We start from the raw sequence: 24,121 nt of genomic DNA on the forward strand, positions 1-24,121 counted from the left end.
GAAATGAGCTTAACTGTTGGTTAGAAGCAGTGGTTGGGATTAGAACCTACTAACCCACCGGAAGGAATGCTACCCATTCTTATATGTTGGGTTTGTATAGTGTGGTCATATCGTGTAACTTCTTATATAAAGATTATATTCATTTTATAAAAACTTGTGTGGAGTCTATTTGTGGTGACATCATTCGGTTGCTGTGAGTGTGGTGGCACATATTGTACACTCGTGCCTTGGAGATAAACCTGGCTGCTCGTGCCAAGCTACTAAGAGGGTGAGCAGAGCTATCTCAGACTGTGTCCTTACTTAGCCTAACATTGAAACGAGGGGTCAGGGACTCCGGCCTCCAGTATTTGGTGGCGGCGGTAAGGACCCCCACTTCCAACACTTAGTAGATCAGCAGTTTCAGCAGGACATGAATTGATAGATGGGGTTCTAGTGGGACAGCATGTTTTGGTTTTGGTGAAAAGGATAGTTAAGAGTGTACATATGGAGTTTCCCCCCAAAGCTAAGTATGCTAGTTTATGGGATGTTACTCAAGTATTGAGGCAAGTGGAACATTGGGGAGTAAATGGATTCTTGGCATTCAAGAAACTGTCTTGGAAGTTGGTGATTTTACTTTGTTTGGTTTCTTTTAGGAGAGTTTTACACATTAGGGCAAGGGATGTAACTTCTAGGTATTTCCAAACTGGAGGTGTATGTTTTGAGTTGCGGAAAAGGACTAAGACTATGCCTAGAACTGTATTTTATCCAAGAATGGAAGGGCATGAAGGTTTGTGTGTGGTCCGATGTTTGAAATAATATGAGAAAAGGACAGAAAAGTTAAGACAGTGGGGATGTTCGCCATTGTTGATTTATTTTAGATAACCTTTTAAAACTGTGTCGGCACCTACTCTTGCTAGGTGGGTTAAGGAGGTGATGAAAATGGCAGGTATTGATGTAAGTGTTTTTGGAGCACATTTAGCCAGGAGAGTGATGGCTAGTAATGCTTTTTTATCAGGTTCCAGTTTAAGTAGTATCATGAAGGCTTCGAATTGTTCTTCTGATTCAATGTTTTAAAGTTCCTATTTTAAACCTGTGGAAAATGCTATACAAAGGGTGTTGGATGAGCTTTGAACATGTATAATATTGGCCTCCGTGGCTTGCCATAAAATGCAGATTTCCCACAGTTTTCATGGGAAGAAAATCATTTTATTAAAGGCACAGAGGCTAATATTATCCCACCCTACACTTTGCCCAGCCATTCTGATGTGTTTGATCTTGTATTTCAGGACAAAGCTGAAAGAACGATTTTTGGCATAGGATTAGGAGGTTTTTCACGGATATCAACAAGTTTGCTTTGGATGGATTTACAGATGTTTTTAGAATGAACTTGCAAATTATTCATAGCAAAAAAAGAAGAAAGATGACGGCGTGTTCAGTGATTTTATTGATGTTCAAAGTTCTAGAATCTTAATTTTTGTTCTAATTCTAAGTTATTGTTGCTGCTGTGTATGAAATCAATAAAGAGTATATGCATAATATTTGCCTCTGTGCCTTTAATAAGATCATGATTTGATTTTCTTCCAATTAAAACTGTGGAAATCTGCTTTTCCCCATAGATGTTATGGAAGGTGCCCCAGAAGCCAAAATGAGAGCATATTTTCTGGATATTTACATTATCTTTCTCAGCCATATGTAAATTAAGTACTTCCAACAGAAGCAGACTGCCACTTGATTCCCTTGTTTTTATTCTGCAGCCTCCAAGAGTGTTCAAAAGAACAACTAGAGCTCTAACAGTGTTACTTATGACAAAGGTATTGCACACCTGAAGCCATCTTGATTGAATCAAACTGCAAAACTTAAAACTTTAAATTTAGAAAGGAACACAATGAGGGGTTGTTTGTTGTAGAAGTAATGGTTAGTGCCATAGAAAAAAAATGGGGTCACATTTTAAGTAAGCTCTCAAATATTTTCCTTTTCTATTTCATTAAAACATTCTGAAATGCAGACTAAAACACTTTCAACAACAGCAGCAGACTGACAGTTAACTCTGGTGATCTGCAGCTTTACTACAGTGTTCTAATGAGCACCTAGAGTTCTAACATTCTGAATTTATGCTAAAAGTGTGGCACATCTGAACGTCATCTTGATGGAATCGATGTGGAGCACTTAAAGCATGTTCTACTAGGGATACTGTAGTAAATGAGGAAATTAGGGAACTTCATAACAAATAAGTCTCCCAAGATAGCCACCAGAGAAAAAAACAGCCCAAATATAGCACAAATATCACCCAAATGTAGCCCAAGTATAGCCCAATGACAGAAGTGTGCAAAACACTTAGGGGCACATGCATCAATCTAGGATTTTGCATTTCCTAAATAGCAAAAATTAAGGAATCGCTATTTAGGAATTGCAAAATCCTATGCATCAAGAAATCCTACAATTTTTTAGGATTTCTTAAATTTCGGAATTTGCGATTCCTTAATTGCGAATGGCAATTAAGGAATGGCATTACATTGATTCCTATAGGAATCAATGCCGTTTTGCATTTCTTTTTTTAGGAAATCGCAATTTGTTGATGCATTGCAAGGGTGCAGAGGGGGGTCCATAGGACCCCCCCCTGCACCCCTGAAATGTATTTTAAAGTGCATGTTTCACACACACATGTCCTAAGGACATGTGTGTCTGTAACATGACACTTTTCAAAATGCATTTTTGTGCTTTTAGAAACAATTTCGCAAATTAACACGAGGGTCAACCTTGTGTTAATTTGCACTTCCTATTTCAAAATTCGCATTTTTTTAAAAAAATGATGCATTGCATTTAAGGAATCGCACAAATGCGATTCCTTAAATGCATTTGCATTTTTAGGAAATGCAAAAAATACGAATTTTGAAAAAATGTTTCATGCATCCCAAAAACGTATTTAGGAAGCGCAAAAGGCCGATTTTACCGATTCGCACCATTTGCACTTCCTAAATAGGTTGATGCATGTGCCCCTTTATTATTATTTTAATTTTTTTGCAGTGTTATATAGCGCAGACTTGACCCAAATGTATTGGAGTGCTTTACATGTGCATCAGTTAAATTACACAAGGATACATTCATTTCGATTTTAGGCATGGGGAAATTAAGTGATTTGCCCAGAATCCCAGGCTGTTGAGTTGATCCTGAAAAGTAAACTCGAACCTCGTTCCCCATTTGCAAAGTCTGCAGCTCTGGCCGTAATGTGTTAGGAAAAAGAGAGGGGGCCCTTACAGACCAAAGGGAATAGGGCACTTACAAAGTGAATGAAGAAAGTTTCCCTTAGCTAAATTTCTTAACAGAGAACCCGGCTTGAGAACACAATCACCCTGATCCACTTTTATGTTAATTCATTTCTAGCCACACATTTCAAGATTAAGCCACATATAACAGGGAAGTCACTCTAATACTTAGTAAAAAAATATATGACATAAATGTATCATTCTCAATACAGAGTTTGTCAAGTTAAAAACACAGGAACGTCCCGTCAGTCAATACAATTGATATCACAAAATTAATAAAATCAAAAAAAAACAATAAATTATAAATCACAGTATGCATGAAGGTATAAAAAGAGTGAAAAAACAAGAGTTAGACAAAACAGCTCAGTCTTAACAATTTACACATCCGTAATAATGTCATATTAAGGGCATGGACTTAAGCAATCTATAATTAGCTTTTAAGGCACCACTGCCCCCTAGTCGGATTGTGTATACAGATATAGCGTCGACGCGTTTCGATGGAGAAAACCTTATAGATCCATCTTTTTCAAGACTCTGATATAAACACTCTGTATCTTGTAAAACATTTTCATGCAGACACCTACAATAAAATACAATCATTATTCTTGGTAGTATACGATTATCAATCAAGACATTTATAGGAACATTTTAAATGCCAGCAGTAACATGCTGTGGAACTTTCCCATTCCTCCACACCCCTGGCTAGACAACATTGTCTGTAATACAGTCCATGTTTAACTCCTAGTCCCTTCCAACCCAGTGCCTCCTAAACTCAGTGATATTATTTAACCTTTAAACATAAAACAACTTTAAACCACTTACAGTACTATGAGAGATGACAAACTTCCCTTTTAATGTGGCACAATCTTAGCACATTTCATTTGCTTCTTCACATCGCATTATATCTCTCATAGATCCACACTTCCGGCAATCAACATATTCGCAACTCTACATATTCTTTGGTGTCTCACCTGCTTATAAAAAAGGGGGAGACTCCCTTGGTAATGCTATTTCATAGTCTTTTACAGTTGCAATGGAAATAAAAGTCCCAGCTTGACGAAGGCCTCCGAGTAGCTGTGGACAAAAGGTCATGGGCAAAAATTAATTTTAGTCTTGTATTTTTACAAAAGTCCTAATCAGTGATTTGAGCTAAGGAGGGAGACCTCACCTGACTGCTACATATAGCGTGGGTTAAATAGCCTCTCGCTTCTAAGATAGTATTGTCTCTGTGTGTCTTATGGCGCCATCAGGGAGATTGATATAAATGGTCCCTTTACTCATTAGGGATCCTGTAAAAACAACACTTTTTTTATAATTCAACGCTCTATACAACAATTCAATGCAATATTCAGTATTAAAAGACAACACATATATTATTTGTGGTATTAAACCATAAGTTGTAGCTCTATGTGGCTTCTTTACTTGGTATGGCCATATGGTGATCTTCTGTTTACTAACATCCTTAAGCATGTTTAATAAACATTTAGCAACACTTTTTTAAGCGATGTTCAATATTTGAGGACCACACGTTTGTTAATTTTAGTATTTACTAATGGATTATGGCTCTAAATGCCCTTGTTACATAATATGGCTATTTCTTCACATCCTCTAGTGGTTTTGAAGCGTTCACAATTAGGAGGTCTAATCACCTCATGGTTACGCAACTTTCTGGCCACACTGTTTATAGAGCCAGCCTACTGTTACATAACTAAAATAATGGCTAACTTATTCAGCTCACTCCCGCCCCCCGTTTTAGTAATATCGCTAGGACTATATGAATATAAATAGTCCAGCTATCAAAATTGCAAACAGGGAATCCTGTTCTAATCTTCCCTGTCGTTGGGCGACACTAACTATGTACAAGATCCCAGGTAGTTATACTTGTGGAACTCTACGTCTTAAAACCATACACAATAGTGAATATAGAATGCAAGTCATACTTGCTTTCCTCTATTTTTACAATATCAAAGTGCCTGTCGAATGCTCCTTAACGTAAACAAGAGACATGCGATTTCCTCCCTCAATACTGCCGGGCTGCGTGATTTTGTCCGTTCACCTCGGTTTAAATACTGTGATCAATTATTTTAAGTATCAAACTAAAGCAGAATGATTCGATTAAGGAAATCAGAGGCCAGAATCTGGTCAACAAATTTAAACAAAAGTTTTACCTCTGACACCATTGATCATATACTCTTATTTTTGAGCACAGAAGTCCCTTTTATTGACTCTGTTATTTTTATAGCTTTTTTTGTTTTCTTTATACCATTTTTTGCTTAAGTTAGGCTTGTTAACACTCTATATACATGAGATACCTTGATATTTCATTTCATTACATTTTGCACGAAAATATATACAGAGTATCTTGATTATTCAAAAACATGTAAGTACAAATTTTACATATAAATAAACATCATTGTGCTTACTTCCATTTATAGAAACAAACAAACAATACAATACAAAAACATGACCCTATTAATGTTTCTCAAATCAAAAGTCCTACTCTACTACCAGAGTTGGGGGCAATTTCTCTTGGTAGTTTTATCTATTTGGGTCCTTATAAAGTTCAGAGCCTTTTCTTGAGGGTGACCCAGCTAAATAATCTGGCTCCACTACGTTAATTTTAGCTTTTCAGTCCAAAATCTTTCACTCTGATACTCTATAGTTCGAATTTGCTAGTGCGCGCAGTGCATAAACTGGTTCCAGGTTAGCTCTGAGGTAACTTCCGGAGCAAACGGGTTACGATCAAAGCAGTAATCGATTTGTAAGAATAGACGCCATCTTAACATTGGTGAAGAGGCTAACCTAAAATGCTCTTTTCACCAGGTTGTAATAAAGGACATAAAAGAATTCACTAATATTATAAAAATGTTTTATCGATCATAACATACTGCAGGGGCACGAGGTCGGAATCGTGAATGTCGCATGGTTCAAGATCAGTATTCCGATTGTGGGTATTATTTACGGATTATGATTAGGGGCGGTCTACGGTGTTTAAACAGAGTCTAAACTTTTGCAGATATTATAAATTGCAACAAGTAGATTTAAAGGACTTATAGACATAACAGCGTCCTCTCTATTTGGCATTTCGTAATTTGTTCCATGTTAATTGCTACCTACGCTAAAACATGACTCTCCTCAATAATACTAGGATTCAATACCTATATGTGTCCACCTCTATTTACTAATATTTACCAGTGGCTATCTTAATACAGGGATAACTCAAAGGATTCTATAAAAGTGGGGAATGATTATAGGATGTATATTGTAAAGGTGATTCACAAAAAAAAATGTATTTCCCTAGAAATCCCAAGTCACCTATTCCTGACTACCCATTTAGCCATATATATCTGTTAACTCATTCAGTTATCCTTTATCAGATTGGTTTGTCTACTTATCCTATTTATGTGATAAATTACATCCAGTCTTCCTTACTATTCAGCCCCTTGTTGATCGTATCCATGCAGCACATAAACCACTGTTCTCTCATTTTCCTTACTTTTTCCATATTACCCCCACGGAGATTGATTTTGATTTTTTCTAAGATAAACCACGTCAAATCGTCACATTTGTGGCTTTCTTGTAAAAAATATGCTGTTAGGGGTGTGTTCGCCTTTTGGTGCGGATAGCAGATTTATGTTCAGTGAGTCTGAACCGTAGTTCACACCCTGTCTCGCCCACGTAGTCTAGGCCACATGGGCAGATCAGGAGGTAAATAAGACTCTTGGGGCCAGATGCATCAAGCGAAATGCGCTCGCAAAAGGGCCAGATTCTGAGAATCTGGCCCTTTGCGAGTGCAATTTTTGCATTTGGGATGCATCATCCCAAATGCAAAAATCGCAAATAGAGAATTCGCTAAATTGCGATTGTTTGCATTTAAGGAATCTCAAATTGAGATTCCTTAAACGCAATGCATGAAAGTATCAAAAATAGCGAATTCGCTATTAGGGCACGCAAATTACCACGAAGTACAACTTCATGGTAATTTGCAAAAACTTTGAAAAATGCACTTTTGTGCATTTTTCAAAGTTGTATGCCCTAAGGACATGTGTGTGCGCAACATATGTGCACAGATCAAATTCAGGGGTGTAACAGGGTGTCCTTTGGACACCCCTGCACCCTTGAACTCGCAATCTAAATTTGCAAATCGCTAATTGCGATTCGCAAATTAAGATTGTCTTCCCATTCATTCCTATGGGCCTCCTGGCCCATAGGAATGAATTGGGAGGCATTCATTAATTGCGACTCGCAATTTGCGAGTCGCAATTAAGGAATTCTAAGGAATCGCTATTTTTGTAGTGATTGCTTGATGCATTCCATTTTGCCATTCCTTATTAGCGATTCCTTATTTTTCGCAAATAAGGAATCGCAAAATGGATGCTTGATGCATCTGGCCCTTGGTTCTGCAATTTGTCAAATCCTTAGAATAATAAGTCTTTCCCTTATATTCAATTGATTTTCCTACGGAACATTGCTCACATATTGAGCAGTTACCGCATTTATTGTTGCCAATTGCTCTTGTTTGGGACATAGTGCTCTGAAAACAGTCCTCTTTGTCTTGATAAGTGTGTACTAAGGAGTTTCTTAAGTTTGTGTTTCGTCTAAACGCGAACAGGGATTTTTCAATGGGTTTTTTCCTCTCGTCGTTTAGGATCTTCCAGTTTCTGTTAATAATGTTTTTGATTTGATTACTCACATTAGAGAATTTACTTACAAAGACAATTTTTTCTGTGGTTTTTTTGGTGTTCTTATTCCTATTCATATCAAGCATAGCTTCTCAGTTATAGAACCTGTCTCTTTTAAATTAGCTTTTTATACATTTTTGGGGATATCATCTATCCGCTAGCTTTTTTTTAAATATGTCAGAGTGATTATAAAAATCATCCAGTGATGTGCAATTCCTCTGAAGTCGCAGAAATTCCCCAAATGGGCTGTTGTCTTTCTGCGATTTCGAATGATGACTCTGGTAGTGTAGGATGGTATTTTTGTCAGTTGGCTTGCTGTATAATTCTACTGCCAAGACATCATCCACACTTTTAATACATATGTCTAAAAAATTGACATGGATATTGCTCCAGTTTGAGGTGAATTTCAAATTGGGATCGCCCAAATTGAGCCAGGCAAAAAATTGATTGCCTGGCTCAATTTAGGCGACCCCAATTTGAAATTCACCTCAAACTGGAGCAATATCCATGTCAATTTTTTAGACATATGTATTAAAAGTGGATCAAGGCGATTGTGTTCTCAAGCCGGGTTCTCTGTTAAGAAATTCACCTAAGGGAAACTTTCTTCATTCGCTCTGGCCATAATGCCACATCCTCTCCCTTAAATGTAACATATAATAAAGTGATCAACTGGATTAAAAAAAATGTAAAGATAGCAAATGTTTTAAAAGTGCTTTGTGCTATTTGAGAAAATATGTCCTCATTTTAGTTGTTTAGAGCACTAACCATAATTTCTATGGGGATAAGACCCTTTCATGGAGGAGGGTGCAGAGGCAACAAGCTGACCACGGTGGGCAAGCGGGGGAGGGGGGCAGTGGCAGCACAACGGACCACGGAGGGCAGAAGAAAAGGGGGCAGAGGCAACAAACCACCATGCAGTACAGGCAAGGCTGTGGCAACAAAAGGCCATTGAGGGCAGAAGGAAGCAACAGCAGCTGTACAACCATACATGCCAACAGACTTGTTTCAGGCAGGAGGATCCTGGTGTTTTTAAGTCTAAAAGGGCTTTATTTGTATCTGTCTCCTACCTAAAATCTTCTTTTTTCAATGTAAGTCAATGGAGAAAATCAGTTCCCCTGTTTTTATTTCAAAATCTTTCTCTTACCGAGTTCAAAATGTTGGCAAGTAAGGTACATTGGATCACGGAGGGCACAAGGAATAGGTTAGGGATATGGACTTTGATAACAGAGAGCAGGAGGGAGATGAGCAGGGGCACCAAGCTGATCTTACAGGGCAGGCGTGGCAGCAGAACATTACACCACATAGGGCAAGGAGGATGGCAGTGCAGAACAACGGACCATGGAAAGCAATAGAGAAGGGACAACAGAGAGAAGATGGGAAAGAGGCAAGGGAAGCAACCTGGCCATACCAGTTCAACAGGAGGGAAAGTTGCAGCATAAAGGACCATGAAGGGCAGAAGGGAGGGGGCAGGGGCACAACATCAGACCAAGCAAGGCAGGTAGGAGGATATTGAGGTCTGCACATGGAACACGGAGGGCATGGGGCATGGGGGAAGGGCAGGAGCAGCAAGAGGACCATGGAGGGCAGGTGGGAGGGGCTGGGGCAGCACAGCAGAACATGCATGGCAAGCGGAGTGTTAGTTGCAGCACAACTGCCATGGTGGGCAAGAGAGTGGGGGCAGAGACATGCACAAAGGACCATGGAGGACAAGAGGGAGGGGATATGGGGCATGGAACTAGGAACTTGGGCAGGCAGGGTGAAGGTGGCAGGGACTGGTGGCAGCCATCTGACCATGCTAAGCCGGTGGTAAAGGCAGTGACAGCTCAAACGAACGCTCAGAGTAGATAAGAGGGTGGCAGATCCATGAAATATGGTGGGCAAAAAGGAGAGAGCGGGTGCATGCACACAGACATCGGAAGGCAGGGGGAAGGAGAGTGGGAGCAAGAAGCTAAGCAGGAGGGCAATGAAGGGGCATAGAAATGGGCTACAGAGGGCAGGAGGAATGGGAATGGATGTCAAGCTTAACCGAGGGCAGTGAAAGGATATCGGACCATGCAGGGCATGAGGGAGGTGGCTGGTGTGGACTCGGACAGCAGAGGATTGACGAATCACCCAGAAACTTTCTATACGGCAGCTGAACGGACTGTCATACAAATTTTGAAAATGTCATGAACATTCATCAAACGGCGCCAAGAATATTGGTGAAACAAAAAACACTTTTCCTATGGAAACCAAGTCCTACCCATAACTATCTACTGGCGACCGCCAGTAGGTAATATATAGATCTATATATATGTGTGTGTGTGTTAGTGTGGGTGCGTGCGTGCATGCTTGTGTGTGTGTGTGTGCACGCGCAAAGTGAGTTAGAGAGCAGATAGAAGTAGAGAAGAGTGGTATGATTCCAGGTATTTTCAGAGTTACAGCTGTATAAGGGAGGGCTGTGCTTTATATAATATGTATTACAGGTGAAAGGAGGTACTTGAAGGGATTCAGAAGGCAACATTTTATTAAGATAATTTGGAATGGGTCCACCTCCACAAGTATTTCAAGGGATTTGGTGGAGCAGAAGTTATATTCCTAAAGACTGGACACCAACAGTAAGAGCTTCTGTTAACTCCCTAGTGGACGACTGTAACTCCTTAACACCTTGGCTGCTAGGCGTTTTCCCGCTGTGTGCTGGAAATTGCTTTATTACTTTATTCATGACGAGCTCAGCTCGTCATCAGCACAGCTCAACTGTGCATCATGACGAGCTGAGCTCGTCATAAGCATCGAAAGGGTTAATAGAAGGTTCCCCTAGTTACAGTTTTGTCATCTTCATATAGCTCAAAATGTCAGGGAAAAGCCCGGTAAATACAATAATATCAACCTGTTTCTGCCATCATTGAGTAAAATCTAGCCTTTCCTTCAATGGCGCCACCAGAAATCAATCTTTCAAGCTACTGTGCACTCTGGATTGTACTAATGTGATTCTGTTTCACTAGGAAGTTCCAAACAGCTGAATTCTAAACTTCACTTGATACAACACAGTGTAGAGCAAATCATTTTTGGACTCCAAAGACGTGACCACATCAACCATTGTTGGCCAAGTTACATTGACTAATGGTGCAGAAAATAATTTTAAGCCTGTGTTTGACACAATAGATGTTCTATCAGTGTGGACCACTTCATTTACATCAGAGGACAAAAAGACTGCTGTGATCTGCAGCTAAGGAACAACTGGTGATTCCTTAATATAAGAAGGAACGATGCGCAGACGTGCTACCTCGTTCCAGGATTTTAAGGCGTGAAATGTGTTGAAATCTACTCTTAGTCTGACATTCATCCACTTGTCCTTCAGAAAGGAGATTAAGACCCCACTCCATAGGTCATAGGACATTTTGCCGCACTCTGAAAAAGCACCATTAATAGTAACCAGTTATAGTGCCTGGACGCACTTTGGTTGTCAGCTCCGCTGTATACAGAAACAACATAACAAATACCAACCATAGAGGGAGAAGCCGCGTACTCGCTGCTGTCGAGAGCTTTACATCGGTTACTGGTGGGCGACCTCATTCGCTCTATTGCTTGCCTCATAAAGGTCTTGATGAATGTGCCTCGAGGTACATTGCTTCTATATTATAGGTTATAGCCCAATATCGCACCTGCCATTTTCGCAGTAAGCAAACAGTACAGCTTTCTTTGCCTTTCAGTGCCCAACTTCCATTTTAAGTCCATTGGTGGACCCTCCTTTTGGATACAGACCCCTTCCTTCGGGAAGTTTCTTCCAGTGGATATTGGGTTCTCACGCTGACCGTCTTCAAGAAAAAGCTGATGCTTAGTAGGCCGCACTAAAATACCCATTTTGAAGGTAAGAGCCATATAAATTATGTCAGTCAGTCTGTAAATTAGCCAGACAGGCCCTTTAATCCATAAGGCATTTCCCTGGTGCTTTGAAGTAGTGAGAGAAAATAAAAATAAAATAAAAATAGGGTAATGTTATTATCCTGCTGCTGAAGCTTTGCGTGACGATGCGCGGTTACTCTGCGCACAGAGCAGGGCAGGGTAGGAGTGATAGCACCCTCCTAAGTGCGCAATGACTATTTGGCCGGCCGAACAGTCATGCGCGCTTTGCATGTTCACCTTGTGGGATGCATTGCATCCTGCTTGAAGAACATGCCCAGGCCTCAGATCAAGCACAACTCTGCATTGCAGCGTTGTGATTGGTCAGGGGAGCCTGGGTGCCTGCTTCCTGTTCCATTCCCGTTGCGAGGAGAGATGGCGGAGAGAAGCAGCGGTAAGGCAAGTTTTTCTCTTTTTTTTATAATCCCCTTACCTCCCTTTGCCCCCTGCCCTGCCACCCCCAATCTGTGTCAGTCACGGTGGAGGTGGTTTAGAAAGCCCAGGGGTGTTCAAGGTGCTTCTGTCACTTTCCTCAGCTCAACGCAGAGAACTGCAACAAGCACGGGGAGGCTTCAAGAGAGAGTAGTGAAGTAGGGGGAAAGGAGAGAGAGAAAGAGATCAGAGTGGGAGAATAGAGGGAGAATTGGAGAGAGAGAAAAAGAGAAAATGGATGCATGGACAGAAAGAGATTGGGTGAGGAGATAAAGGAAGCTGGGCTGGTTTGAGCAGTTTTGCCAGGGCTGCTGTTGGTTCCTCAGCCCGGCCTTGACTACATACCTACAAACGCCTGTTCTCTGCAAAATTCCTAACATGAAATCTATTCCCATAAATCCATGACATTCATAGGAAGCCACGTGACCGCTCCTCCCCAATAACTCCAGAAATATGTGCCGCCCCCCGGGCTCTGCCTGCACTTACCTATTGTTTTATTTGTGGTGATTATCTCTTTTGAATGTACACCATTATTACCAGCTTAACTCCTTCAGAATGCTGTGCATTTACAAAGGGCTCTGCCGTGACCGCAGCGCGCATTTTGGCGCCAAAAAAGCAAACACATAAACATATAACAAACGCATCGCACAAAAGAGGTACCGTGTATCCGTCACGTGCCATCAGAGCAAGTTTGAAAGGCCGGAATCGGAAGAGCCCAATTACATTCCCATTTTAAAAACCACTGCCGCATTCCATGCCCCCTGGCAGCATTCGGAGCGCTGGCACGAGACGCTTCCCTCTGCCCTTGAACAAGTCCAGATACGGGGCCTGACAATGCGACGTGACCTATTTTTAGCCGGGAGAGCGGCCTTGACTTCAAGCCGCTAGACGTCTTCCCAGATGGAAAGGACGCACCTAACCTGAAAAGTCAACAGGGCCCGTCTGATTTACAGACTCAACACGCCGGCTTCACAGGTGCTCGGATTACTTGGTAAACACCAGGGAGGTCGGTAAAGGGTGGGAATAACGGCGGAGGAGGGAGCTCGAGTGGGAACTCTTCCCAGGAATGGCTGCCCGTCAGGCGCGCGAAGGGGGACACGAGGAAAGGAGGTATTTGAGAATAAAAGGATGCGGTCCAAGGGAATTGTGTTTTCGTCTTTGTGTGACCACACAGGGAGGCCTCCGAGGGGCACAGCACAGCCTTTGTTTGCAAGGAAAGGAAATAGAATTATGAGTAAGCTGTTGTGACGTGTTGGCACACTGTCCTTTGCCACACGCACGTGCCCAACAGATGTGTCAGTTGCTTAGACAGCTGTCGGTTTCCATTAGGCTTGGAGCCATTGAGTGCATCACCATTTTGTGTACCAGGATAACAGGCCCGGTGTGCCTGTAAAATACCTTATCCAGCCCCCGCCATTACTCAATGCTGAAGACAAGGTCTGCCAGGGCAGAGACTGCCCTCACGGATGTATGACGTTACAATGCATACATTCACAATGCATACCATTACAACAAAACTTTTACAACGCAGGATCCATTACAACGCATGCCTTTACAACGCATGCCATTACAACGCAGCTGCTATTACAGCGCATGCCATTACAACGTAAGTATGGGTAAGTATTTTTTTTAATTAATGGGAATGTAATAGTAGTGTAAGTGTTGGATAGTGTAGGGGTTAAAATTACAATTCTAACTCCAGGGGGGTGTGATAGTAGTGTAAGTGTTGGATAGTGTAGGGGTTAAAATTACAATTCTAACTCCAGGGGGGTGTGATAGTAGTGTAAGTGTTGGATAGTGTAGGGGTTAAAATTACTATTCTAACTCCAGGGGGGCGTAATAGTAGGGTAAGTTGTGGATGGTGTAGGGGTTAAACTTTAATTAAATACTTACCCATACTTACGTTGTAATGGCATGCTTTGTAATAGCAGCTGCGTTGTAATGGCATGCGTTGTAATGGCATGCGTTGTAATGGATCCTGCGTTGTAAACGTTTCGTTGTAATGGTAGTGCGTTGTTTTAGTTGCGTGTAATGGCTGTTTCCCGCCCTCACATATGTAGAAAATGTACAGTGCCGTTGGAAGCTGGGACAGCATTGTTACATGCAAAACAGGAAAAGGACACATGCCTTGGACTGATATCACACCTGGTACACCTGTACTGTCTAGGGGGAAAACTTGTATTCCCTCTGTTGAGCTGTACCTTGAGGGACCCCTGCTTTTGTGGAGTACGGTTTGGACTAGAAAGGTGGGGTATGGATGACATTAGTTCTGTTTCGAAGGTAGAACGCGATCCAGTCGAGAGCAGTCCCCTCTATGCTGGCTTCGTAGAGTCTTTCTATTTGAGTGTCATGGTCAACTGTGTCAAAGGCAGCTGAGAGGTCCAAGAGAAGTAGTGCAGCAACCCCGTTCGGGTCTACTCTATTTTTAAGGTCATCCCAGATGGCGATGTCTAGACTCTTCTCTCTTCTATCCCTCCATTGGCCTTTGCAATCCAACTACCAGACTCACATGTTCACCGCTCAAATTAATTCATATTTCTCTATACTAATTCACCACTAATCCATTTTGGGTTTTGGAGTACCGTGCTACTCGACAAAAAGTGCTTTGATGCCTCTATGGGGTTAGTAAGTGCTACATAAATAGAATTACAATTACAATTACAATATCTGAAGAAAGCTGTGAAGATGGTCCCTCCGTCACCTGGACAAACACTCTATGGGCCTTATTATGAACAGTTCGGTACTCCGAGATAGCCCTTTGCAAGAGTTACTGGCCACCTCAGGATTATGAGTCTTAAGGGAACTCGGCTTCGCCCAGATAGAGTTTGACAGATGAGCGATGTCTGTCATAAACAGAGGGGTGCCCTGTCAGCTTTATTAGAGTGTAGAGGACAGTGGCTCAACACAGGCTGCTGCAGTGCGGGGGGGCCCAAGCTGCAGGGGGGCTTCTCTATACAGTACTCTGGTCTGAGAGCTTCTGGAGCGGGGGCCCGTCTGTGTACCTTGCAGGAGGGCCAATGTAAGTTTTGTTATGCCACTGGTAGAGGGCATCTATGCACTGCAAATATGGCAGACAGACACCCACCTTTGGTGGATATCAGTAACCCCCCCAAGCCAGCAGGCCTCACACACATTCCTTATGCACAATATTGTGGTATTAAGTGAAATGCTGGGGTGTGACGATGAGATTTCTTATCAGAAAGAAATTGGCATCACCCCTAGGGTATGAAAACAGTACAATAGACTGGCATCACCATCAGCTTTGAAAAAGTCTGGAATTGACAGAATAAAAGAAAGAAATACCTTTTATTGCATGATCTGCTGTAATGTCCCCATCATTTGCAATTTCCCTTAGTGTTTTTAGAGTCTGACGTGAGTACTTATCAGTTTGCATTCCGCCGAATGCGACATTGTATGGATTTTACTCACCGGCGTGAAGGCTTCGCGGCCACTTTTCCCTTCACCTGACCTCGGCCAGATTCCCGTCAACTGCCTTATGCCCGCCTCCCTTTAAAAAGTACCATCCTTTGCCGTTCATAAGATAATCATTTTTTCTTTACCACAATGTACTCCATTTTGACAGCAAAGCATAATCAGTAAAGAGAAAGGAGGAGACTAAAACCCTCATTACAAGGAAAATGGTCATCCGATGGAGCTCCTGCACCTGAGGATTACTGATACTGTGGGTATCAGTAACTCCTAGGTACAGGAATTCCTCCTGATGACGTTTTCTAATGCCTTAAATGTTGAAACACTCCATAAAGTAAGGCACTTTTGCCCACTGACATTTCTGCAGGTTTTCTGCACACCTCCTGACCGCAATTTGTTACTATCCAAAGTTTAGTTTAATAGGGTCTAGAGCAGGCTTCTCCAATGAGTAGCTCATGAGTACTGGTAGCTCTCCATCTGTCTATAAGCAGCTCTCCTCTGTTCATCTCTGCTTACTAAATTAGAAGCTTTTGCTTCATTGCATTAATATATGCATACAAACATAGAAAAAGGTGTTTTTGGGATGGATATTGGGTATTTTAACAACACATAAGCTGATTTTTGAAGAAAAATTGCTGAATTTCCAGAATATATTGAAAACTGATATTTGACATATATCATGTGTCATTAGGGAGTTCTATTATCAATATTATTCCCTTTGTGATAGGGATATTGCTGTTATGGCTGCTATGAATTACCCATGCAGAGGCATTCCAAGTTGAGCAATTCCTTTTTACAGTACTGTGAATGATGGTCTCTAATTACAACACTAATCTAATTAGTAGCTCAGGATAATTTTCATTGAACATAAGTAGCTCTTTTTTAAGATCAGGTTGGAAGCCCCAGGTCTAGAGGATGCAGCAGGAAGATAGATGGGAGGTCAGATAGCCTCACAGGAATAATGTTAATTTAAATATTTAGCTGTGTGTCTGTACATAATATAATCAAAGTGCAATACTAAAGGCAGAGCTGATGACACAGATGGCGTTGAGGGTGCACGGAAAATTAAGAGAACAGATGGGCATCGTGGTCTCATATAAACACAATATCTCTTGCTCTCTGTCTCTCTCACACAAACCCACATTTACGCATGCACGCACATACACTCAGGCAAATATCTGTATATAGTAATTTATTGGACCACAGGGCAAAAGAAAGTTGGAGCCTGAGTACAGTCTAGGTGGTTGCAGTAGGTAGGAAAATGGGCAAACCAGTTTGGGGTGGTGGCTTCTGTAGTTATTTCTCTAGATGTAGCTGTCCACTGTAGCTTTAATATCAATGTACAAGGAAAAAGACACATTTGGAAAGTAGGGCCCTCGTTTCCAATATGGCTGTAATATCAGATATCAGAAACATAGCGTCTGTGTCCGTTTCGTATTCCAAGTTGTGCAAAATTACCACACTCCCAAGTAGCTGTGTATACGTATTTCTCTGGATATAACCTGGAGTGGGGGTTAAAGAACTATGAACAGTGGAAAATGTGAGGAAATCAGGGGAAGTATCTCCAGTTTGGGATGTTATTCCCAGGGTCGGACTGGCCTATAGGGCAATCATCAGTGTCCGAAGGGATGTTCAGTGTATGGACTGTTTTATGGATGTTTCTGGGGAGGTTTTATAGTCTGGTGGGTCGGCTTTTAAAGTTGATTTCTCTGATATTACCAGGGCTTTAAGTGGGCCGAGTCCTGTCAGTGCTCAGCACCAGCAGTTGGTAATGGTAATGATAAAAAGTATTTATAAAGCGCTAACATTCATCCTAAAAGGATATCATGGCGCTGAAATAAACAATGTACATATAACTGGTGGTTGTTGATGGTGATTTTATGATTTAGTGAGTATTAGGGAACAGTGTTGTTTTAAGTTTTTTTCTAAAGGTAAGATAGTTATCAGTAAGTCTCAGATCTGTCGGTAAGTTGTTCCACAGGTTTGCAGCTAAATGTGAGAAGGCACGGCCACCCGTCCTAACCTTCTTTATTCGAGTAGTTATCGCTCTTGCTGTGTGTTGGGAGCGAAGATTTTATTAGGAACATAGAAATTGATTCTGTTTTTTAGGATGGTTGGGCCTGTTTTGTGCAATACTCTGTGGGTGATGCACAGCATTTTAAAAGTGGCTCTTTCTCTCATTGGCAGCCAGTGTAAGGCTCTCAAACAACTTGTAGCGGAGTCATATTTTCTTTTGTTGCATACAGCTTTTGCTGCCGCATTCTGAACAAGCTGTAATTTTGAGACTAGGTAATCTGCCATGCCAACGAATAGGGAATTCCCGTAGTCAAGTCTACTAATTAATAGTGACTGTACTAGGATCTTTCTACATTCCAGGGGAATCCATGGAAACACTATTCGTAGCATTTTCAGTAGTGCAAAGCCTTTACCACAGATAGTTGTCACGTGGTTTTTCATTGACAATATAGACTACCAAATTCCTCGCCATCTGAGTTGGTTTGGGGGGGTGCCAAGAATGTTGGGCCACCAGGAGTCACCCCAAAGTTGTTGGGAACCACCGAACAATAAAATCTCCGATTTATCGGCATTTAATTTCAGACAGTGATTATGCATCCATCTGGATAGTTCAGAAAGGCAGTTGAGCAGTCTGTTTTTGGGATCTTCTTCACCATTTAAGGCAATCATAAGTTGTGTATCATCGGCGTATGAGAAGATGTTGACGCCCCACTTCTTCCCAATAGTGGCCAATGATGATACATAAACATTAAATAATGTTGGACTTAATGATGCCCCCTGTGGTACGCCATACTTGATCTTACAGGGTGTAGAGGTATAGCTGCCTAATCGGACAGATTGTGATCTGTCTGATAAAAAAGAATTCAACCAGGTCAGGGCTTTTCCCTGTAGTCCTTTTGCAGCTAACATTTGCATTAAAAGGTTATGAGATACGGTATCAAAAGCAGCTGATAAATCTAACAATATCAGGGCCACCGTTTTACCTTCATCAACCTGGCTTCTGATGTCATCCAGTACTGCCAAGAGAGTTGTCTCGGTACTGTTATTCGACCTAAAGCCTGTCTGCGAGACGTCGAGCAGGTCATTAGTTTCCAGACAGTTTGATAACTGTTTGTTCACTAGTTCTAAAAAGCAGGTGCTGAGACGGGTCCCTATCGGGTTCTCCATGTTTGCCCTAACCCTCAGGTTGAAAACAAAATCTTAACTCTACAGCGGTGCCACCCTTCACTACCTTTGAGGTAACTTGAAAGAGACTCAGTATAGTTCTTTCACAACCCCATCATTTCAAAACTGAAGCATTTTCAAAATTGTATACAAGAAAGCCATAGTTGTTGCTTATTTGTCATACCCAACTGACAACCACTGACAAAGCCAATAGTCCTGGCTTGTTGTTGGTATAATGTTACTTGTATTATGTATCTGGATGTAATGACAGAAGCAGCACAATACCAGCTGGGTGGCACACTATACTAAGCACAAGTCTTTATCTTAAATGTTTTTAAGCCATGCCCTAATTACATCGGCCACGCCCCTTTCAGAGACCACCCAGTTTTTTCATTCCACTTGAAGCTCTGGATATTACCTCAAACATTGCATTTAGCAAACACAATTGCATACAGTCTCCTATACCCATGGCTTGCAAAATACTGATTAAAACTGCCCTGATTTGCTAATGTGGGCTATTTTTTTAGTTATCGGATTCACAAATGGGGACCACTTTTAATTTGGTGCCTGGGTCTATTTCCTGTTCCAGTTGGACCCTGTTTATCCATCATTCCATTGTTGAACACTTGGAATGGGACAGTAATATCATATCAGGAACAAACTCAATGTGTAGTAATGCATTATCCATCTGGCGATATTACATTACTGCAATGTCACCAAATCAGAATGAGCGCTTAAATGCAATCAGTGGCCATAATTATTTATCTCTTGCTCAGCAATTCGATTTTGTGTAAAAATGCCAAAACAAGATAAGAAATAATGCAGTTTTACCACACTTGGGCTGTCTTTATTAACCAGGAAGATCTTCCACATCATATCTAGAAGAACTTTCCTAAATAAAATGCCCTGAATTATGGTTTGACATATAGAAATTAGTGTGGAAACATCAATTTCTGCAAGCTCTTCCACAGTTCCCTTGGTAATACCAAGGCTTAGTTTTACCAATTTCTTCAGTACCGGCAAAACCAAGCGTGGAATTACTGCCTCGTAATACCTAGTGATGAGGGCTTGTAAGATGGCAGGAGGCAGGGAAATTGATACATCATGGGAGCTTGTTGGAGGGGTGTAGCAATCAATATGCAGCATTTGTAGTGTTTCCAGCACTAAGACGCCTAAGGGGCTCTACTAACCCTAATTATTGATATATTTGGTTACCCAAGCAGCAGTCAAGTGGTCTATTTTCTTACTTGCACCAGGACCCACAGCACCTTTGCAATGTACTGGTTTGTCATGCTCCCACTCCATCACTAGCTCTATAAGTAACTAGGAAATGCCTCATTGTGGGAACTAACAAAACAGAATGCTATTGAAAGTGCAACGGTCATGGCCCACTCCAATCCCAAGCTTCACACAGAAGTCACGGTGGATGCAAATCCGGTAGGGCAAGTAGCCATTCTTGCACAGCATAGTGACTATCCTACACATGCTATGGCATACACTAGCAGGAGTCTGTCTAATTATGAGGGTGCATACTCCCAGCCAGAAAAGGAAAGTTTGGCAATGGTATGAGCCTGTGAACACTTACATATCTTCCTATATGGTAAATGACTCACAATCATCCCTGACCATCAGGCCAAGATGCCTCCTAGAATGTAATGCTGGGGCTACAGCTTCAAGAGTATGATTATGACATTATCCATAAGCCTGGGAAGGCGCAGAACTCAGCTGACTATTTTTCTCGAGTACCCTTGCAAGCACCAGTGCGAAGTCTTTGCTAGTAGAAGAATACCTCAATTTCATACTGAGGTCGAGCACTCCCCAGGCGCTATCACTGGAGCAGAATATTGCTGCCACCAAGGAGGACAAAGACATGGCCATTGTCAGGAGAGTAATCAATACTCAAACATGGAGACTGACCACTAGACATAGAGTGGAGTTAGAAGCCCTCCAAAAGTTCCATAATGTTCAGGAAGAACTAGAAGTAACTCAAGAAGGGATCATACTCAGAGGATCATTGATTGTTCTTCCGAAAAGCCTACGATAAAGGGCCACAGAACAGTTTCATGAAGGACATCAGGGCATAGCAGCCACAAAAAGAACTCTGAGAGAGAGGGTATGGGTTCCAAAGCTGGATGAGAGAGTGGTAAAGGAACTGAAAGCATGCCACATTCGAACTGCATGTTAGAAAAAATGATACAGTATTACCTAACAATGTCAGATCCCCCTACTTGAGGGTGGGAGAGGGTTGTAATTGACTTCTTTGGGTTTTTTGGCTGATAGCCAACATCTAATGTTCCTCATAGATAAATATTCTCACTTGCTATTATCTGAGAGGCTGTCATCTACAGGACATGAATTGGAAAGACTTAATGGCATCTTTGCAACGGCGGGCAAGTCCCGGGTCCTGAAGTATGACGATGGACCCACGTTCAACAGCAAAGAGTTCAAGGACTTCCTAACTCCTGAGGTTCCGTGACAATTGTAAGTGGTGCTTTCGACTCGCACGAATATGGTCGAGTCTGGTATCTATGAACCGCAAATGACGAGTTTAGTAAGTGTGCGCAGTTTCGCTGTGCTAACTTAAACCGTTCGTTTGTTATGTGGGTTTTTCATCTGTACCCACGGGTTCCATCTTAGATACGGCATCCATTTTGTCTCTTGCCCTCAAGTAGCCAGCGAACGGACGGTGTCCGCTTCGCGACCCTGGGACTCCCAAGATATCTGTGGAAGACACATGTTCTTTGTGAGTGTCTTTATGACAAGGGGGATGTTACTATAAGGCAGATGGCGCCGCTCAAGGCTCATCTTGCCGCACGGACTCATTGTCTCAGCCATGCATCTCATTAGGCACGTCCCTTTGATGCCTGTATCTCGTGTTTCCCGATACCTCCCCTTTTACACCCTTTCCGATTTCCCCACTGTCTCCGTCTTCCTCTACACCTGTCTTTGTTCCTACTTCGATCTGTTTATTACCGATTGGAATGCACTAATGTTGGGAAGATGGGTTTTTACAGTTGGGAACCGCCAAATGTTTCCGCACTTATGTTCCGGACCTCATGTGTATCAAAGTGACCAAAGCGACCCCTCTGGGGGATGATGGTGGGAACCGGGCCATAAACTTTTGTGTTCAATGTAACCCTATGGGGAAATTGTGTATAAAAGGAGCGATCCACAGAACCAATTTGAAGCAGTCTCCCCAAGTTGCACGTGGTGTACTTGTCGTGACTTCTGTGTTCCCTGCAGTAAATAAACCTTGAATCTTTGACGCTGAAGGAAGTGTCCCGTGTCTCTGTGATTCGTACGCCGGAGCAGGTTACCCACGAAGGTTTCAGGTGTTGTGCCCTGGCACCGCTGGGTCCTACAGAACCCAGTCCTTCACTCCCCTTAATGTTAAACATCAAAGGAGTACACCATTGTGGCCGCAAGTCAACGGTGTGTTTGAAAGGTTTATGGGAACTCTCAAAAGAAAGGTCAAAGAACCTCAATGGAAGGGTTGGACCTGAACCAGGCACTGCGTCAAGACTAGACAGCTTACCGTTCGACCTGTCACTATACGACAGGAGAGTCCTGCTACCCTCATGTTTGGGGAAGCGATCAGAACCAAATTTCCTCAGTGGACGGCGGAAAGGAACATGGACATTGAGAAATGTTATAGTACGGCTGCCTCTTGCTAAGATAAAATGAAGGCATACGCCAATAAGCGGCAACAAGCTTGAGAAGCTTGTCTGGGCATTTGGGCCCTAGTCCTCTGTCTCACTAGGGGGAAGTTGTAGTGTTGAGCACGAGACCCTACAGGGTACTCCAGTGTACCTCGGGAAGGAAACGGGTCATAGCTGGGTTGTGGCCAGAGGGGCAAATGGGGAAGTGACGTAGGGGAAGGGGTTTGTGAGAAGAGACGAGAAGCAATAAAGAAGTTGGTTCCCCTGCGGAGTCTCGGTGCGATTTCTTGACATCCTCGTTGTTCCCTACGTGACATATATTTACAGAGTGAAAGGAGATGGAACAGGTAAAGGTTATATGTACATAAAGGAAATCCTGCTACACCCATACCCAAAATTAAATCAAATATTCAGTGTTTACAATAGAGACGATCACATGCTCTTGCTTGCACACATTTCACATTACCTGCTCCTCTCCTCTTGATGTTTTTTCTTCTTTCACTCACATGACTATCTGATTTCTTCGTCAACCGGTACTTGTGACTTCGTAAGCTCTCTTTCTCTCTCTAGTTGTGTTCTTCGTGTCCTCTGGCATTTATATTTGCCGTTGTCTTCCCTCACATGCTCAAACCAAGACTTGTAGTCGCCTGTTTACAAGGCCCTCTGTGCACCTGCAACAATGAAAGAAGCAACAGTATTGCAAGGTTAGAGCACTTTGCTTACTCTGGTCACATATCCTCCACACCAATGACAGGATGCAGTATTCAGGCGTTTGCCCTGTCATGCCTTGAGATTACTTCCCCCTACGGGGAGGGAAGTTTGAGGGTCACCACGCTACTGTGGAGGCAAAGAAGGCACGCTGGACTGGCCATTTAATCCAATGGGCATTTGCCCGGAGGTTGCATTCAGAGAATGTTGGCTTATGAGGGAACATTATCCAAACAGCCTCAAAGTGCTGGGGAAAATGGGAATTGTCCTATATAAAAATAAAATAATATAACATAGCATAGAATAGCATAGCATAACATAACACATCATAACATAACATGTGCAGGAACTGAAGCAGCCAGTATTCTTCCTTACATCAGAATTGAGGAAAACCTGCCAATATCCATGCATTCGGGTGGAAGAGGATGATACATTGAGTAGCAAAAAATGATCCGATCTTGAGGTGCACATAATTTCTGGTCTTCCATAATAATAACAGAAAATAGGTAATTTTACCCTTGTTTTGGTACCAGCTTCACTATATTAACCCAGTGGCTCACAAAGAGATCTATAAACCCTAGGTTCTGGGTTGATGCCTCTAACCTAATTCATTCTTGGACTTGATTTATCATACCATGCGTCTTGAACTTGACCAGCAAATTGGTACCATTATCAATGTCATGTATGCACAGTAGTTTCAACCCTTGAATCAGGGAAACAGCTTTCAGAAGAGCCCTAGCAGAGCCTTTCACTCTCACTGTTTTAAAATGTCAATAGTGGTAAAAGTTGTACTTGTTCTACTGAGGCGCCTTTCATAAGTCCTTGAAGAAGGTAATGGGCATGCTCCCATTTCTCCTTCCCTTTATCTTTGTTTAGAAGGATTGTCATGATATCAACTTTCAGAAGC

At 42.1% G+C, this 24,121-nt stretch overlaps 1 protein-coding gene across 1 annotated transcript in view; it reads left to right on the forward strand.

Moving 5' to 3' along the window:
- The window catches only part of FAM20C (FAM20C golgi associated secretory pathway kinase), a 192,500-nt gene extending 171,177 nt beyond the window's left edge, over positions 1-21,323 (forward strand). Inside the window, exon 5 of the mRNA XM_086939727.1 lies at positions 21,151-21,323. Within this exon, the coding sequence (XP_086795853.1) occupies positions 21,151-21,323 (173 nt within the window). The remainder of the gene's footprint in view (positions 1-21,150) is intronic.
- Positions 21,324-24,121: the final 2,798 nt, after the last annotated feature.

Source organism: Lissotriton vulgaris, chromosome 10 (assembly GCF_964263255.1).
Source record: "Lissotriton vulgaris chromosome 10, aLisVul1.2, whole genome shotgun sequence".
In the NCBI taxonomy this organism is placed as follows: Eukaryota; Metazoa; Chordata; class Amphibia; order Caudata; family Salamandridae; genus Lissotriton; species Lissotriton vulgaris.